The 19601-nt window shown below is 42.4% G+C and overlaps 1 protein-coding gene across 1 annotated transcript; it reads right to left on the bottom strand.

Annotated features, from left to right (window-relative positions):
* Window positions 1–101: 101 nt before the first annotated feature.
* ace2 (angiotensin I converting enzyme 2) lies at window positions 102–19560 on the bottom strand. Its single transcript, XM_042318957.1, has 18 exons — window positions 19328–19560; window positions 18865–19023; window positions 16842–16935; window positions 16002–16148; window positions 14831–14943; window positions 9093–9198; window positions 8583–8680; window positions 8225–8397; window positions 6717–6943; window positions 5635–5779; window positions 5313–5411; window positions 2780–2902; window positions 2493–2671; window positions 2188–2246; window positions 1979–2079; window positions 1661–1777; window positions 1179–1373; window positions 102–415 (listed from the first exon to the last, which is right to left on the bottom strand). The coding sequence occupies exons 1-18, from the start codon at window positions 19517–19519 to the stop codon at window positions 319–321; spliced, it is 2424 nt and encodes an 807-aa protein (XP_042174891.1). The 5' UTR covers window positions 19520–19560; the 3' UTR covers window positions 102–318.
* Between the last annotated feature and the right edge of the window lie 41 nt (window positions 19561–19601).

Raw genomic sequence — 19601 nt, 5'->3', positions numbered from 1 at the left:
CAGCAGTGGCCTGTTTATTCTGCTATTGCAGAGAGAAGTAGCTATGTATCATACACAAATAATTAGCATTTGTTTGTAGTTTTCAGTTATTGATCGTTTAGTCAGATGAGTAATGCTTTTATATTTTTCTGTGACTTAAGTCTTTTTTAAAATTTAGAATAAAAATATATTCTAAAACTCTACAAATGTCTTGAATTTATACATAATTTCAACGAATGATCCAACTTCTAATGTGGTCTTCTTGAAAGAGCTGTTGTTGTAGGGGGTTTTCAGATCTGTCAAGTCGTCTGTCAAACTTTCACACTGACAATCAGCGACTCAGAACCCTGTCTGTTCATCCTCTTCCCTCTCAAATGTTTTGTTGGTCACGCCGTAGGGGTTCTCTGCGTTCTCTTCAGCTTTCGCTGCAGATTTCCTGGAGATATAGAAGAGAAAGAACTGTCATGTGTCTTTAAAAATAGCTTAAATGAACATTTTGCAAATTGTGAGGTTGTTAATAAAATATGTAAGCAATTAATTTGTCTCTTCCAGACCTGGATCGAATACATGTCAAATACTTGAAGTTGTTGATTTAGGTTGACTAGAGTTTAGGATTAAGTTTGGTTCAAACTCTATTTGAACCTCTACTCTTTTCATTCCTTAAAACAACATAAAGCATCTCACAGTTGGCGCTGACCTAGGATCAGGTTTGCCTTTTAGATCATAATGAATATATGATTACATGGACAGGGAGGACCTGATCCTAGATCAGCACTCTTTTTCTGGTATGCTTTACGAATAGGGTTGCAAAATCCTGGTAACTTTGCCCAAATTTCCCTGGTTTTACAGAAATCCTGGTTGGAAGAATTTTGCAATCCTATAATGAATACGGCCCAGACTCACTTCTTCCTGTCTCTGAAACCAGAGATGATCAACCCTGTTATATGTCCCAGACTCACTTCTTCCTGTCTCTGAAACCAGAGATGATCAACCCTGTTATGAATAAGGCCCAGACTCACTTCTTCCTGTCTCTGAAACCAGAGATGATCATCCCTGTTATGAATAAGGCCCAGACTCACTTCTTCCTGTCTCTGAAACCAGAGATGATCAACCCTGTTATGAATAAGGCCCAGACTCACTTCTTCCTGTCTCTGAAGCCAGAGATGATCAACCCTGTTATGAATACGGCCCAGACTCACTTCTTCCTGTCTCTGAAGCCAGAGATGATGAGGTAACAGCCCATGCAGACCACCAGTCCCATGACCACCCCAAACACCACCAGCCAGACGGTGACCGGCTGCTCCACGGGCGGGGCCAGCGTTGCTAGGAGACCCTCGAACTCCAGAGTTTTATCGTCCAGTTTGAATGCGTCATTGATTCGACCTCTGGACATCCTAGTGAGATGAACGATGGCTTGAGTCATGGGGTTACGGGTAATGTTTCATGTACAAACACTGGAATAAAACATCCATAAGAGGATTTACTGAATACTGGTGGGAAAATGCAACTTTGTTTATGGCTGTAGTTTCAGAAACCACATCAAGAATGCTACACAAAGTATTATTACTCTGTTTCAGACAGTCTTGTGGTGTCGCTCACTCAATCAGTTTGGCAGATATGATCGGCCAAGGTTTGTTTTAGCATGTGTAATCAGCTCACGTTCAAGGGTTGACTCCTTTACCTGATAGCAGCCTCTACCTCAGCTTTGGGAATGACCACGGCAGAGTTGGAAGGGTCAGTCACCACAAAGTAGAAAGAGATTCTGGCTGTCTCCTTGTAGGTGTGGATGTTCTCTGTCCTGGAACAAAGATAATACAATGACGTGATGTCACAAGAAGGTTCTAATAAATAATATTGATACAATATATATATATATATATATATATATATATATATATATATACATTTTCATTCTGGAATGTGATGGGAGTGACTGACAAAGAGAAGCAAAGCTGAGAGTGAGTGACGTCTAGGTGGGCTTTTATTGTGAAACACTTACGTGAAAAGAGCTGCAGTCTTGTTGACCTCAAGGTAATACTGTCTCATGGCGTAGGCCATGTTGGCTTTGAACAGGTACATCTCGTTGGCGTTCCACTTGTACTGGAAGAGAAACAATTCAAGTCAGTTCAACTGGATTATATGAAGAGATCGTCCAAACGAAAAGGTAGTGGAGCTGTTTTACAACCAAGTTCAGCTTAGTGTACTCACTGCCTTGTCACCCATTGCTGCTTTCAGACTCAACCTCACTTTGTAGGCATTCTCTGAGACTGTTGAACAGATAGGAAATATGCATTATTTATAGAATATATCACTTTTAACTACATCTAAAATTGCATAGAACATAGTATGGAGCGATGTATTGACTATGCATACTGGATAGTGAGCTAGATACAGAATCTGGACTCACATGGGTCCACTGTACTTTTGTACTACTTGGTGTGAAGCGATATATTGGCTATGCACACTAGATAGTGCCCTAGTATGGATAGGGACACTACTCTATAGGTACTCACATGGGTCCTCAGCTGCTCTCCATCCTGGCTTCCTGTTGTTCTTCCTGTTTTCTTCTATTAGCCAAATGTGGAGGTCCTTGAAGTAGTCCAGGAGAGGGGCGGAGTCCATCTTGGGATTTCCTGAAATCGTCTCCAGGGCTCTGGTCCACGACTTTGACCTCCCGAACTCCAGCATCGTCCTGTTAAATGAGATGTGGTTGTTAGTTTGTTTACTTGTTCATTGGCCATTCAGCATGCTTAGAAGTAGACATGACAGACGCAACAACAAACAGATTTGGTAGGAGCACCTGAGCTTGTCCCCGGCTGCTGTAGAGTTGGTGATGTCACACTTGAATAAGGCTCCAGAGTGGCCAGCTGCCTCACAGAGAGCCTTCTGGAACTGGAACTGATAGATAGTCCTGGTGAAGTATCTATGACAGAGACAGTCCTGGGTCAGATACAGTACATGTCCTGGTGAAGTATCTATGACAGAGACAGTCCTGGGTCAGGTACAGTACATGTCCTGGTGAAGTATCTATGACAGAGACAGTCCTGGGTCAGATACAGTACATGTCCTGGTGAAGTATCTATGACAGAGACAGTCCTGGGTCAGATACAGTACATGTCCTGGTGAAGTATCTATGACAGACAGAGACAGTCCTGGTGAAGTATCTATGACAGACAGAGACAGTCCTAGGTCAAGTACAGTACATGTCCTGGTGAAGTATCTATGACAGACAGACAGTCCTGGGTCAAGTACAGTACATGTCCTGGTGAAGTATCTATGACAGACAGAGACAGTCCTGGTGAAGTTTCTATGACAGACAGAGACAGTCCTGGTGAAGTATCTATGATAGACAGAGACAGTCCTGGGTCAAGTACAGTACATGTCCTGGTGAAGTATCTATGACAGACAGAGACAGTCCTGGTGAAGTATCTATGACAGACAGAGACAGTCCTGGGTCAAGTACAGTACATGTCCTGGTGAAGTATCTATGACAGACAGACAGTCCTGGGTCAAGTACAGTACATGTCCTGGTGAAGTATCTATGACAGACAGAGACAGTCCTGGTGAAGTATCTATGACAGACAGAGACAGTCCTGGGTCAAGTACAGTACATGTCCTGGTGAAGTATCTATGACAGACAGAGACAGTCCTGGTGAAGTATCTATGACAGACAGAGACAGTCCTGGGTCAAGTACAGTACATGTCCTGGTGAAGTATCTATGACAGACAGAGACAGTCCTGGTGAAGTATCTATGACAGACAGAGACAGTCCTGGTGAAGTATCTATGACAGACAGAGACAGTCCTGGGTCAAGTACAGTACATGTCTATGCTTCATCATCTCCCACCACCTAAAGCTAAATGACTGGATGTGAGGGGTGTTGAGAATGGCTGGATGTGAGGGGTAGTGAGAATGGCTGGATGTGAGGGGTGTTGAGAATGGCTGGATGTGAGGGGTGTGAGAATGGCTGGATGTGAGGGGTGTTGAGAATGGCTGGATGTGAGGGGTGTTGAGAATGGCTGGATGTGAGGGGTAGTGAGAATGGCTGGATGTGAGGGGTATTGAGAATGGCTGGATGTGAGGGGTAGTGAGAATGGCTGGATGTGAGGGGTAGTGAGAATGGCTGGATGTGAGGGGTGTTGAGAATGGCTGGATGGAGTAGTGAGAATGGCTAGATGTGAGAATGGCTGGATGTGAGGGGAATTGAGAATGGCTGGATGTGAGGGGTGTTGAGATGAGACCTGATGAAGGTGTAGTGAGAATGGCTAGATGTGAGGGGTAGTGAGAATGGCTGGATGTGAGGGGAATTGAGAATGGCTGGATGGGGGTAGTGAGAATGGCTGGATGTGAGGGGTGTTGAGATGAGACCTGATGAAGGAGTAGTGAGAATGGTTGGATGTGAGGGGTATTGAGATGAGACCTGATGAAGGAGTAGTGAGAATGGCTGGATGTGAGGGGTATTGAGAATGGCTGGATGTGAGGGGTATTGAGATGAGACCTGATGAAGGAGTAGTGAGAATGGCTGGATGTGAGGGGTGTTGAGATGAGACCTGATGAAGGAGTAGTGAGAATGGCTGGATGTGAGGGGTATTGAGATGAGACCTGATGAAGGAGTAGTGAGAATGGCTGGATGTGAGGAGTATTGAGATGAGACCTGATGAAGGAGTAGTGAGAATGGCTGGATGTGAGGGGTATTGAGATGAGACCTGATGAAGGAGTAGTGAGAATGGCTGGATGTGAGGGGTGTTGAGATGAGACCTGATGAAGGAGTAGTGAGAATGGCTGGATGTGAGGGGTATTGAGAATGGCTGGATGTGAGGGGTAGTGAGGATGGCTGGATGTGAGGGGTAGTGAGAATGGCTGGATGTGAGGGGTAGTGAGGATGGCTGGATGTGAGGGGTGTTGAGATGAGACCTGATGAAGGAGTAGTGAGAATGGCTGGATGTGAGGGGTAGTGAGGATGGCTGGATGTGAGGGGTAGTGAGAATGGCTGGATGTGAGAGGGTAGTGAGGATGGCTGGATGTGAGGGGTGTTGAGATGAGACCTGATGAAGGAGTAGTGAGAATGGCTGGATGTGAGGGGTGTTGAGAATGGCTGGATGTGAGGGGCTAGTGAGGATGGCTGGATGATGAGGGGTAGTGAGGATGGCTGGATGTGAGGGGTATTGAGATGAGACCTGATGAAGGAGTAGTGAGAATGGCTGGATGTGAGGGGTGTTGAGATGAGACCTGATGAAGGAGTAGTGAGAATGGCTGGATGTGAGGGGTGTTGAGATGAGACCTGATGAAGGAGTAGTGAGAATGGCTGGATGTGAGGAGTATTGAGATGAGACCTGATGAAGGAGTAGTCTCCGGACACGTGGAACAGAGCAGGCGGGTCACAGTATGTCTCATCTCTGGGTAAGGGCTCCACTACACCGACCATATCCCTCCTGGTAACAGAGTTAGCATCAATAGTTAGCATTGTAATGTCCCTATAGTGTATTGCGAAACCAACTATGAGGTAAAAACACTAAACCTCCACTAGAGCTGCTTCTTTACATTGATATACAACACTGATAAATTGTTTGCGATTCTTTATCTCCCATCAGCTAAAGCTAAATCAACTGTGACCTATGACAAGCTGAAGGAGCTCCAGAAGAGGTCCTTCCTTACTTCATCTCCCACCAGCGCTGCATCCACTGGTCCTTGGGGATGGTCCCCAGGAAGACCTGCCACCTCCACTCCTCTAGCATGTAGGTGAAAGGCAGGGTGGCCACGATGGTCAGGGCCTGCTTCATCAGGAAGTTGATCTCAGTCTCTGCATTGGAGCGGGAGGAAGAGGAAGAAGTGTGTGTTTGAGAGAGGGTACATCTAGAATGCTGACACTATATAGAAAACAGAGTGTAGTGGTCTCTGGTCAAAGAGTAGGGCACTTCTCGGGTGTTATCCGAGACAGGGAGTCACTAGAGGAGCCATTTTGATGAAACAACGTGAAACAAAACCTACAACACGGTCTGACTCAGTGTCAATTATCCCCATCAGATATACATGTAGATTTGCTCATACCTGCCCTGGCCTTGGCCCTGAATCTGTCCTGACTCTGTCCCTGACCCTGGCCCTGTCCCTGACCCTGGCCCTGACCCTGTCCCTGTCCCTGGCCCTGGCCCTGTCCCTGACCCTGTCCCTGATCCTGACCCTGACCCTGGCCCTGTCCCTGACCCTGGCCCTGTCCTGACCCTGGCCCTGTCCCTCGCCCTGTCCTGACCCTGGCCCTGACCCTGGCCCTGTCCCTGACCTTGACCCTGTCCCTGTCCATGACCCTGACCCTGACCCTGACCCTGACCCTGACCCTGGCCCTGACCCTGACCCTGTCCTGACCCTGTCCCTGACCCTGACCCTGACCCTGACCCTGTCCGACCCTGACCCTGACCCTGTCCCTGACCCTGACCCTGACCCTGACCCTGGCTCTGTCCTGACCCTGTCCCTGACCCTGTCCCTGACCCTGGCTCTGTCCTGAACCTTTCCCTGACCCTGTCCATGACCCTGTCCCTAGCTCTGTCCTGACCCTGACCCTGTCCCTTATCCTGTCTCTGACCCTGTTCCTGACCCTGTCGCTGACCCTGATTCTGTTCAGGTGTAACTCAGGTATTCCATAGACCAGCTATAACAACAACAACAACTGTTGTCTAACTGTTATCCTCAGATCTAGATCTGCTTCTACCACTACCTGCCCCTACCCCTGACTCAGGTATCACCTTTATCCTCGACGAAGTCGTCTGGCAGGAGTCCCAGGGCCTTCAGGTGTTTGGGGGTGGCAGCGGACAGGGACATGATCTCCCCCACGGCCTCGTGGAAGCCCTCGTTAGCCCCGTCTCTCAGCAGGTAGGACAGGTTCCTGTAGGCCATCTGGTACTGGTTGTGTCCCATCTCATGATGCGCTGTCAGGAAGTGGTCCATGTTCACCTCCGTACACATCTTGATCCTGGAAATGGGGGAAATTTAAGAAGTAGACAAAGTCAGGGAAGTTCAGTATAACAGAGTATAATACATTATAAAACAGTATAATACAGAATAATACAATATACTACAGTATAATGCGTTATAATACATAATACAGTATAATACGTTATAATACAGTAATACAGTATATAATACAGTAATACAGTATATAATACAGTAATACAGTGTATAATACAGTAATACAGTATATAATACAGTATATAATATGTTATAATACATAATGCAGTATAATACAGTAATACAGTATATAATACAGTATAATACAGTAATACAGTATATAATACAGTACAATACCGTATAATAAGTTCATATTTATTATGAATATTTAATCATTACAATTGATGCTGAGTGTAAGGAGGTATAGCCTACAAAATCAGATCAACTCCCTCAGATTTAATTCTACATGTGTGTACAGCATTTTGAAAAGAAGTTCAACGTGCTGTGGATTTTTACCTTGATGACTTCTGTTTCACAGCAGAATTCCTTCATATCTTTATGACTTGCTGCTGTGACTAACAGGAAATGAATTCTATATCAGTCGTTAGTGCATGCAGTCTCTCTGTCCCTCCCTAAGGCTCTACTTACTGCGTGTCCAGGGATAAATACAGTAGGAACATGATTCCTGTTACCTGAAGTCCTCTCTGTCCCTCCCTAAGGCTTGTCACTCTGCATGTCCAGGGATAAATACAGTAGGAACATGATTCCTGTTACCTGAAGTCCTCTCTGTCCCTCCCTAAGGCTTGTCACTCTGCATGTCCAGGGATAAATACAGTAGGAACCTGTGATTCCTGTTACAACTGAAGTCTTCTCTGTCCCTCCCCTCCCTGAAGGCTTGTCACTCTGCATGTCCAGGGATAAATACAGTAGGAACATGATTCCTGTTACCTGAAGTCCTCTCTGTCCCTCCCTAAGGCTTGTCACTCTGCATGTCCTGGGCTAAGTAAAGGGAAAGGAGGATACCTAGTTTGTTACAACTGAATGCATTCAACTGAAACGTGTCTTCCACATTTAACCCAACCCCTCTGAATCAGAGAGGAGCGGAGGGCCGACCTTAATCGCCGTCCACGTCATCAACACCCGGGGAGCAGTTGTTGTCCGAGGTTAAGTGCCTTGCTCAAAGGCAGAACAGCGGAGTTTTCCACCTTGCCTGCTCAGGGAGTCAAACCAGCAACCTTTTGTTTACTGGCCCAATGCCCTTACCTGCTAGATGAGTTAAATGCAGGATGAATACGATTCCTGTTACCTGAAGTCCTCTCTGTTCCCCATGTCCCAGGCTGTAGGGTGGCACACTACCTTCCTGCCATCAGTCGGTTTCTCCAGCATAGAGTCCTTCCAGAAGTTATCAAACATCTTGTATAGACCCACCGACATGAAAAACTTCTCTGCTTCTTGGAACAGTCTGTCCTTAGGCCATTTCTGGGAATTACAGAAAAGGTGTTTAACTCACAGGGTATTTTAGGAGGTAAGAATTGAAAGTAACAGAAGTCCCTATTAAAGTCACACTTGTTTCCTTCAGATCCAACCCACGATTCCTAGTCTACCATTTTCAAGGTTTATGTTGGATACATACAATAGCAGATCATGATTTATTTTCACTCAACCTGTGCGATCATAGCGTTCGTCACATCAATATCGGTTTTCTCTGGAAAAGGGGTTGAGATGGGGTAAAGACCTGTCCAAAACCTTCCCCACATGTCACCTGAAAAAGGTAATTAGAGAGAGAGAGAGAGAGAGAGAGAGAGGGAGAGAGAGAGAGAGAGAGAGAGACAGAGAGAACAGAGAGAGAGAACAGAGAGAGAGACAGAGAGAGAGAGAACAGAGAGAGAACAGAGAGAGAGAACAGAGAGAGAGAACAGAGAGAGAGACAGAGAGAGAGAACAGAGAGAGAGAGAGAGAGAGAGAGAGAGAGAGAGAGAGAGAGAGAGAGAGAGAGAGAGAGAGAGAGAGAGACAGAGAGAGAGAGAGACAGAGAGAGAGAGAGAGAGAGAGAGAGAGAGAGACAGAGAGAGAGAGTGCGAGAGAGAGAGCAAAGAGCAAAGACCTTCATAAACTGACTCAGTCATGTTCCAGCAGTGTTGGAGCGAAAGCTGAGCCCTGTCCAGTGACCTTACCCAGTAGATGTGCAGGTAGGCCCCCCTCTGGGTGGATGTGTTCAGGGTGTTTGGCCTGCAGCTTAGACCTCACATAGGCATGCAGCTCTTTGTAGAGGGGGAGGATCTGGAAAGACACAATAGAGTTGATGGTGTGCAATAAAACATAAAAACACAATATCTTTGATGTGGTAAGTCCGATTTGCATAATGCAAATAAAGCACACTGGTTGGGGAGTAAAGGATGACATATAACGGATTCCAAACATCTAACTCTAATTCGTTGTGTTACCAGCAAAAATATTGTAATCAGATTACAGGTACAGATATGATTACTTCTGGTATTACTTTTAAAATCAGAAAGGAAACAAACAAATTATTTGACACCTTTCTGTTTCTCAATGACATTCAAATCAGCATTGGAAAAAAAGGGACACTTTTTTTTTATACCGAGGTTAAGACAGTTTCAGGTTGGATATTCAACAGATATACATTCGCCTGTAGTTTTCCTTACGTCCACCAACAGAAAGTTAGGGACCGTCAACATAGTGACAAATCAAATGTTTCACATTTCAATAGCTCTTTAACCATTACTCCTAAAGCTTTCAAAACTGATTGTAGCTAACCTGATGGCATAGACACACATTGCACATACTTTTTTTTGTCCATTTACATCTCGCACTATTTTAAATGATTTATGTACATTTTTTAATTTCAATAGCTCATTGGTCATGTGACCTACTGACTTAAACAAGGTTCAGAATGTCCACTGAATACACTTTGTCCATTTACATCTCGCACTATTTTAAATGATTTATGTACATTTTTTAATTTCAATAGCTCATTGGTCATGTGACCTACTGACTTAAACAAGGTTCAGAATGTCCACTGAATACACTTTGTCCATTTACATCTCGCACTATTTTAAATGATTTATGTACATTTTTTAATTTCAATAGCTCATTGGTCATGTGACCTACTGACTTAAACAAGGTTCAGAATGTCCACTGAATACACTTTGTCCATTTTCATCTCACATGATTTTACATACATTTTTCTAAATTTAAAATTTCAATAGCTCCTTGGTCATGTGACCTACTGACTTCAAACAAGGTTCAGAATGTCCACTGACTATACCTTCATATCGTACACTCTGATGTTTGTCTACTTTCATCTCATGTTATTAGATTAAATCTGTAAGCTTTACATCAGTGTTAAAAAAAAATGTTTTTGAAGTTAACAAATGTTCCAGCCTCGCAATAACTATCTTTCACATGGACACTGAAAAGATCTGCAACTGGCTGTATGTGGTTTGGATCAAGGACAGGAGAGGTGTTCGGACAGAGGTGCTTAAAACTTCTTCGGGATCAGTGTCCCTTCCTCGGGTCGGTTGAGCTAACGTAGGCTAATGCGATTAGCATTAGGTTGTAAGTAACAAGAACATTTCCCAGGACAGCACTGATCCCAAAGAAGTTTTAAAGGAAGGCGCACAGGTAGGCCTCATGAAAAACAATGTTTCATGAGCTCTTTTTAATCACAGTAATAGGCAGTGATTCGTCAGACACAGTGAGCTTGATAACGTGAAAGAATCCTTTTCATAGCATCACTTTCATACTGTACATTAAGACAAATCCTTCTACGTTGCACGCAGTTTACATAAGCTGATAATGACTTGATATTTGAGTGCATTCACAACAAGCCACCTGCAGACAACTTATACAAAATGCAATAGTGCATTTGAGGGTTTGTTTTTCTGATGAAAATTGTTATTTGATGCATGGCCTACTATTTCTAACTGGGAAAATACATTCCTATGTCTTTTGTGTGACACCAAAATGTATAACATTCACACCACAACTACACGTTGAAACTACAGTTTTTTTCCTGTGCAGTGATCAACCTACATTTTGATAGCTTTTTGTATTGAGTGACGTAAAGCTATCGACATAGTGATTAATTAACTTTTAATGTCATTACAGAAATCATACAACAACAACATGATGGAGTTAACAACACATTGGAAACAGAGCGTGTCATGAAACTGGCAAATAAAGACGACAATGGAAAGAGAAATATTGATGATGGCCAGAAATTCAGTCAACACCATCTAGATCCTTACTCCAGAGACAGAGAGACAGAAGGTGAGGAAGAGACTCTAGAGGACAGGAAAGATGACATACAAGCACAAAGTGATGAAGAGTACTCCAGAGACAGAGAGACAGAAGGTGAGGAAGAGACTCTAGAGGACAGGAAAGATGACATACAAGCACAAAGTGATGAAGAGTACTCCAGAGACAGAGAGACAGAAGGTGAGGAAGAGACTCTAGAGGACAGGAAAGATGACATACAAGCACAAAGTGATGAAGAGTACTCCAGAGACAGAGAGACAGAAGGTGAGGAAGAGACTCTAGAGGACAGGAAAGATGACATACAAGCACAAAGTGATGAAGAGTACTCCGGGAGACAGAGGGACAGAAGGTGAGGAAGAGACTCTAGAGGACAGGAAAGATGACATACAAGCACAAAGTGATGAAGAGTACTCCGGGGAGACAGAGGGACAGAACAAGTGAGTTGTGCTAAAAGAATGACCAGACCAGGAGCAAAGTCCTTTTCCATTTCTATTAAGATGGACAGGTGGAAGGAAAGAAAGCCCTTATCGGGTACCTCAAATCTACACCAGCCACGGACAGACCTGCTGTATTCTGAATGTAATAAGGTCGACCCATGTTGCACCTTGGCATTCAAATACAAGCATGTCAAAGCTAGTCACAGCCCGGAAAAAAAGCCTCACCTTACTTCTGTGCCTCGGACACCTGCACCTTTCAGTCATGTAAAGCCAAATACATGTTTAGATGACAAAAAAGGCAGAGCAAATATAGCAAATATGTCATCATCATCAAATATAGCAAATATGTCAACATCATGGTATTCAGATTTGGTGAGGTGACACACCTACGAAGTTAGAGAAGATGTAGGCCTGTAAGATATACATTTTTAATTTAGAAAAATGTATGTAAAATCTTGTGAGATGAAAATGGACAAACTAAAGGGTGTGCAATATAGAAGGGACAGTCAGTGGACATTCTGGACCTTGTTTGAAGTCATTAAGTCACATGACCAAGGAGCTATTGACATTTTAAATTTGGAAAAATGCATGTTAAAATGTGTGAGATGAAAATTGACAAACTAAAGGGTGTGCAATGTGTAGGCCCACTGAGTGGACATTCTGAACCTTGTTTGAAGTCAGTAGGTCACATGACCAAGGAGCTATTGAAATTCAAATGTGAAAAAAAATTGTACTTTGTTTATGCTCCCTAACTAATTCAACTGGGAATACAAAATGCTGCTCACATTTCCACATGTTTATTAGCTTTGGAAAGCGAATCAATGTCCAAATCTGGTGTGCGCAATTTTTCCAACATCATGACACTTATTTGGAGGTCTGTGGCTCAAATGGTTTGAAAGCCATTGAAGTTTGAAAGCGCGAATATCCAACTTTAAACTGTCTTTACCTCGGTCATTTTTATTTGTTCTGCCTGAGCGAGTCTGACCACAAATTAGAGACCACTATGATGACACAACAAATGCGTTTGATGGATCGCAGGAATATGTTTTTGTATGCTACAGTCCAAACTATGTCTTCTGATGGAGTGACTGCTGTCGGCATTCAAAGGTTATCCAACTTCAATAAACGCTTGGAGGTAAGGACGACAGTAGTGGTGTAGCTCAACGGGCGATATGGACATCACTTATTACTGATATCTAGGCTGCATAGCGCATGCATGTGAATCACACTGCAGCGCTCTCATTTAGCTCTTTGCGCCTTACGGATTGTGGATGTTGTGAATGTGGGTGGCTGTTCACAAATGTATATGTGTATTTTAACCCAATAATGGTTGAATACAAGAAGTTCAAGCTGCCTATCAATCGTGGTTTTTGTGACAGAACCAACCGGAAGCAAACAGAGCAAAACAATAGTTTCTATTGGACAAATTGAGGTAGGTCCCTCCCGGTTATGTCCAGTTTGCTTCCGTTTAAGAAACGTTTTGCAACAGAATCGGCGTAATGAATATGCCAGTATACAGCCAGTATAAAATGCGTTCTTGCAACCGCTTCATAGTGCGGATCCCAGCCTCTGGAATAAAAGTTTGATGCAGTTCCTCCCTTCTCAACGCCCCCGTCGTATTTTTCTACATATTGGCTAAAAAAAATAAAAAATCATAATTAAGATGACCACGAGAAAGCCCAATCAGTCGTCGATGACAACAAAATCATAAACAACAGAGTAGGCTAATTAGTCCTTAGTTATTGGGTTATACTCGGGTAAAACTATTTGACTAATCTATATTTCCATATTTCCAAGTCCTATTCTTTAAGATCAAGGGGTATTAAATGAATTGGAATGACAGGAATATGACAGACTCTGGTGTTTAATGTAAAGACATAGCCTAATCCTATTATATTCTATACAGTAGTAGAAAGCAATGGGTTAGAAGAAGCCTACATAACCAACCCATTTAGGTCAAATGTAACATCCATATATGGCCAGCTATGTAAACTTTAACATGAATTTATCCTGCAGTAGATGTTGTTCAATTAGTAATATTGTTTTGTATCTTCTTCTAATGCCTCTTAAGCAGATTGACGTTAATAAAACGGCAGGGTAGCCTAGTGGTTAGAGCGTTAAACCCCCGAGCTGACAAGGTACAAATCTGTCGTTCTGCCCCTGAACAGGCAGTTAACCCACTGTTCCTAGACCAGTTAACCCACTGTTCCTAGACCAGTTAACCCACTGTTCCTAGACCAGTTAACCCACTGTTCCTAGACCAGTTAACCCACTGTTCCTAGACCAGTTAACCCACTGTTCCCAGACCAGTTAACCCACTGTTCCTAGGCCGTCATTGAAAATAAGAATTTGTTCTTAACTGACTTGCCTGGTTAAATAAAGGAAAAATAAAATAAATTGGGATGAGTCTTGTCCTGGAGGCAGAACTGAGCGATTTCAACTAGATGGGCCAGCTGCAGAGGCAAAATTGGCTATATTCTTAATTTAAGGTTACGGCTAGAGATTATGGGTTAGCAGTGTGGTTAGGGTTAACATTAGGTTTAGGTTTAAAATCAGATTTGATGACTTTGTGGCTGTGGCAGCTAGTGGCCACTTTGCAGCGCTGCCTTCATAAGAAGATTCATGACGAAAAAACGCTAACCTGTGCTTTTTAAGTGTTTAAAAGTAACTGAAAGTATTCGGATTACGTTACTGAGTTTGTGTAACAGTATAACTTAATAAAACCGTCCCCTCGCCCATACCCGGGCGCGAACCAGGGACCCTCTGCACACATCAACAACAGTCACCCATGAAGCATCGTTACGCATCGCTCCACAAAAGCCGCGCCCTTGCAGAGCAAGGGGAACTACTACTTCAGGGCAAGTGACATCACCGATTGAAACGCTATTTAGCGGGCACCACGCTAACTAAACTAGCCATTTCACATCCGTTACACTTGGGTAATCCAAAGTTTGCATTAATGATTACAATTTTGGACAGGTAACTAGTAACTGTAACGGATTACAATTAGAAAGTAAAACCCCTAATTTGCACAATACAGTAATATATACAATAACAAATACATCCAATAATACAAAATAGTATCAATAATATTTGATTAAAAGTGTTTGTTTTTTTTGCTACATACAATACATTTAATTTGTATGTGAGAAAAGCTCAGTGTAGTTGAAGCACCACAACAGTCCACAACGTACCTCTTTGTAAATGCGCCTCACATCGGTCATCAGTTGGCCCCTGGCGTAGTTGTATGGGCTGTCATCGATAGTTTCATAGTTGGACCGCCAATAATCTCCGTAGTCCTCATAGTCTGTGGCGATAGATATAGTAGTAGTACTTGGACAGGTTTGTAGTAGTAGTATAGTAGTTGTGCAGTAGTAGTATAGTAGTAATATAGTAGTAGTATATTGGTAATATATTATTTGTAGTATAGTAAGATAGTAGTAGTATAGTAGTAATATATTAGTAGTAGTATAGTAATATAGTAGTAGTAGTAGTAGTATAGTAGTAATACACTAGCAGTAGTAGTAGTACAGTAGTAGTAGTAGTAGTAATATAGTAGTAGTAGTAAGAGTAATATAGTAGTAGTAGTAGTAGTAGTAGTAGTAGCAGTAGTAGTACTAGTATAGTAGTAATAGTAGTAGTAATTATAGCAGTAGTAGTCGTAGTAGGAGTAGCACTACAATACTAGTAGTAGTAGCAGTAGTAGTAGTAGTAGTAGTAGTATAGTAATATTATAGTAGATGTGCAGTAGTAGCATGGTAGTGTAGTAGTAGTAGGACTCATAGTAATAATAGCAGTATAGTAGTAGTAGTAGTAGTAGTAGCAGTATAGTAGTAGTATCAGTATAGTAGTAGTAGTAGTAGCAGTATAGTAGTAGTACTCGTAGTAATATTAGCAGTATAGTAGTAGTAGTAGCAGTATAGTAGTAGTAGTAGTAGTAGTAGCAGTATAGTAGTAGTACTCGTAGTAATAATAGCAGTATAGTAGTAGTAGTAGTAGCAGTATAGTAGTAGTAGTAGTAGTAGTAGTAGTAGCAGTATAGTAGTAGTACTCGTAGTAATAATATCAGTATAGTAGTAGTAGTAGCAGTATAGTAGTAGCAGTGGTAGTAGTAGTAGCAGTATAGTAGTAGTAGTAGCAGTAGTAGCAGTATAGTAGTAGAACTCGTAGTAATATTAGCAGTATAGTAGTAGTAGTAGTAGTAGCAGTATAGTAGTAGTACTCATAGTAGTAATAGCAGCAGTATAGTAGTAGTAGTAGCAGTAGTAGTAGTAGTAGCAGTATAGTAGTTGTAGTAGTAGCAGTATAGTAGTAGTAGTAGTAGCAGTATAGTAGTAGTAGTAGTAGTAGTATTAGTAGGTCTACCATTGAGTTTGGCAGCTTCGTTCTTAAGGTCCACATAGTCTTCATACAGAGGCCTCATCTTCTTCCCTACCTCCACTCTCCAGCCCTCCCATACATGCAGACGCTCATAGTAGTCACTGTCCATGTTGGCCATTACACTCTCCAGCCCTAGACATTAGACACAGCAGTAAACCAGTTGACAAAAGGCTAGTTCATATTGGAAATAGAAACTCCAGCACACCAATATTCTTGTCCATTCCCTTGTATTTGTGTTATTATTTTATGTATCTTCGCATACAGGAATATCATTGAGCTGGGGTTCCTTTTTTCATACACAACATTAAACCACTATCAGACCTCAGATTTCTGTAGCCATCTCCCTCACCAAGACATCCAAGCACCAAAGCCTGAAGTGAGGAGACACCTTTTACAAGAAATACTATTCCTTCAAAAGTAGGGGAGTTTTTTCCGCAGGGCTTTTTGTTGTTGCAGTATCTGACAGAGTGACTAGTAGTCTTGAGATATACAGTTCTTATAAAAGTCTAGGGTCTGCATCCCACTGGTACACAATTTAGTACACTACCTTTGGCCCTAAATAGTGCACTACTTTTTACCCTATATTTTGCTCTACGTTTGACACTACTAGGGCCCTGGTCAAAAGTAGTGCCCTATATCGGGAATAGAGTGCCGTTTGGGACTCAGTCAATGACCTTGGACATCCGTAAAAGGGCAGTCGGTCGTAAAGTCAGGTTGCCACAGCCGAGCTGACAGTTGGTACTTTGTACCCATACCAAATGGCACCCTATTCATTACTTAGTGTCCTACTTCCCCCCCAGGGCCATGTGGGACTCTGGCCTTTACCTGGTTCCAAAGTTTGACAGTCGAAGGGGTCTTCTCTCTTGCACACCGTGCCTGTACTGTAGATGGAGCTCATCTCATTCATCACTTTGTTCAGCTGACATGAAGTACAACATTAACAACAACATTAACAACAACATTAACAACAACAACAACATTAACAACAACAACAACATTAACAACAACATTAACAACAACAACAACATTAACAACAACAACAACAACATTAACAACAACAACAACAACATTAACAACAACAACATTAACAACAACAACATTAACAACATCAACAACAACAACATCAACAACAACAACATTAACAACAACAACATTAACAACAACAACATCAACAACAACAAAAACAACAACAACAAGTTATGCTATGTTGCCTGTTCCCGTGAGTATTTGACTAGCCTGTAATAGAAGAGATGAGGACAGTCAGACTAATAGAAGGGATGAGGACAGTCAGACTAATAGAAGAGATGAGGACAGTCAGACTAATAGAAGGGATGAGGACAGTCAGACTAATAGAAGGGATGACAGTCAGACTAATAGAAGGGATGACAGTCAGACTAATAGAAGAGATGATGACAGTCAGACTAATAGAAGAGATGAGGACAGTCAGACTAATAGAAGGGATGACAGTCAGACTAATAGAAGAGATGAGGACAGTCAGACTAATAGAAGAGATGAGGACAGTCAGACTAATAGAAGAGATGAGGACAGTCAGACTAATAGAAGAGATGAGGACAGTCAGACTAATAGAAGAGATGAGGACAGTCAGACTAATAGAAGAGATGAGGACAGTCAGGCTAATAGAAGAGATGAGGACAGTCAGACTAATAGAAGAGATGAGGACAGTCAGACTAATAGAAGAGATGAGGACAGTCAGACTAATAGAAGAGATGAGGACAGTCAGCCTAATAGAAGAGATGAGGACAGTCAGACTAATAGAAGAGATGAGGACAGTCAGACTAATAGAAGAGATGAGGACAGTCAGACTAATAGAAGAGATGAGGACAGTCAGACTAATAGAAGAGATGAGGACAGTCAGACTAATAGAAGAGATGACAGTCAGACTAATAGAAGAGATGAGGACAGTCAGACTAATAGAAGAGATGAGGACAGTCAGACTAATAGAAGAGATGAGGACAGTCAGACTAATAGAAGAGATGAGGACAGTCAGACTAATAGAAGAGATGAGGACAGTCAGACTAATAGAAGAGATGACAGTCAGACTAATAGAAGAGATGACAGTCAGACTAATAGAAGAGATGAGGACAGTCAGACTAATAGAAGAGATGACAGTCAGACTAATAGAAGAGATGAGGACAGTCAGACTAATAGAAGAGATGACAGTCAGACTAATAGAAGGGATGAGGACAGTCAGACTAATAGAAGAGATGAGGACAGTCAGACTAATAGAAGAGATGAGGACAGTCAGGCTAATAGAAGGGATGACAGTCAGGCTAATAGAAGAGATGAGGACAGTCAGACTAATAGAAGAGATGAGGACAGTCAGACTAATAGAAGAGATGAGGACAGTCAGACTAATAGAAGAGATGAGGACAGTCAGACTAATAGAAGAGATGACAGTCAGACTAATAGAAGAGATGAGGACAGTCAGACTAATAGAAGGGATGACAGTCAGACTAATAGAAGGGATGACAGTCAGACTAATAGAAGGGATGAGGACAGTCAGACTAATAGAAGGGATGACAGTCAGACTAATAGAAGGGATGACAGTCAGACTAATAGAAGGGATGAGGACAGTCAGACTAATAGAAGGGATGACAGTCAGACTAATAGAAGAGATGACAGTCAGACTAATAGAAGAGATGAGGACAGAAGTAAAAGCTTCTTACACGTAGACTGTAAAGAGAACCACCATGGAAAGAAGTCCTCTAGTCAATGATTTGAAATGCATGGCACCCACATGTTGGTGAATTGTGATTTTAAAAGGTTAAATCATTCAAATCAAGAGGAGAAAAAACATCAGAGACAGCAGTGAAAGAATGTGTCTTACATGTGCCGCTTTGTCTGCAGACAAGACCCCAGAGCCCTTGTCCTGGAGGGAAATCAGCTGGAGTTTGATCAATTGATCACTGATCTGATCGATTGGAAACTTCTCCGACTCCTTGGATACTGTGCTGTAGTATTCTCCCCAGATTGCGCTCTGTACACCCTGAAACCATTAACAAAACATTGACAGAAATTACATTTGATTCATAATATTAACAATACAATACAATAGACAATATCAAATAACTAGTTGTCTGTCTGGAGTTATGTGTTGAGATGTAGCCTACTAATCCAAAATTGACAGCAATATACCATTATTGACATTGTTCAGAACCAGAACCATAGATCCACCATGTTTCTCAATTCAGTCTTGTGGACCCCCAGCTATAGGCCATAGGAGGTCTCTGAAGATGGCTTTGAAACTCTGCCTTTCATTAGTGCCACTTTAAATCTACCAGAAAACTTACCAGTTTGTCTAAATTCTCCTGGGAAATATCTGTGTTGTACGCCCATGATGCCAGGGAATACTGATACATGAGATGAGTAGCGTTCCCATCAAACTGGTCCAGAAACTCCTGTGCCCTTCTCTCTAAGTCTGACTGTGCTGCCACACAGGCCACAGCAATCAGCCCCACTAGAAGAAGCCTGGTCATAGACATCCTGTATGAATGTCCTCTACGGTCACACTGAGACCGCTTCAGTTTCTTATTCACTTATATCTAACTATAAGAGCTGTCTTCG

Source organism: Oncorhynchus tshawytscha, unplaced genomic scaffold, assembly GCF_018296145.1.
Source record: "Oncorhynchus tshawytscha isolate Ot180627B unplaced genomic scaffold, Otsh_v2.0 Un_contig_5015_pilon_pilon, whole genome shotgun sequence".
NCBI lineage: Eukaryota > Metazoa > Chordata > Actinopteri > Salmoniformes > Salmonidae > Oncorhynchus > Oncorhynchus tshawytscha.
Note: the sequence above shows the minus strand (reverse complement) of the source record. Positions and strands in the feature narration are given on the sequence as shown.

What these genes read in the sequence shown, in the direction of transcription:
- ace2 (XM_042318957.1), bottom strand. Translation starts at nt 19,519, where the DNA reads ATGTCTATGACCAGGCTTCTTCTAGTGGGGCTGATTGCTGTGGCCTGT. An exon ending in CGAACGCTATGATCGCACAG is followed by an intron (nt 8,398 to 8,582) that starts GTTGAGTGAAAA and finishes TGTAATTCCCAG; the next exon opens with AAATGGCCTAAGGACAGACT. An exon ending in GGCTTCAGAGACAGGAAGAA is followed by an intron (nt 416 to 1,178) that starts GTGAGTCTGGGC and finishes CTATATCTCCAG; the next exon opens with GAAATCTGCAGCGAAAGCTG.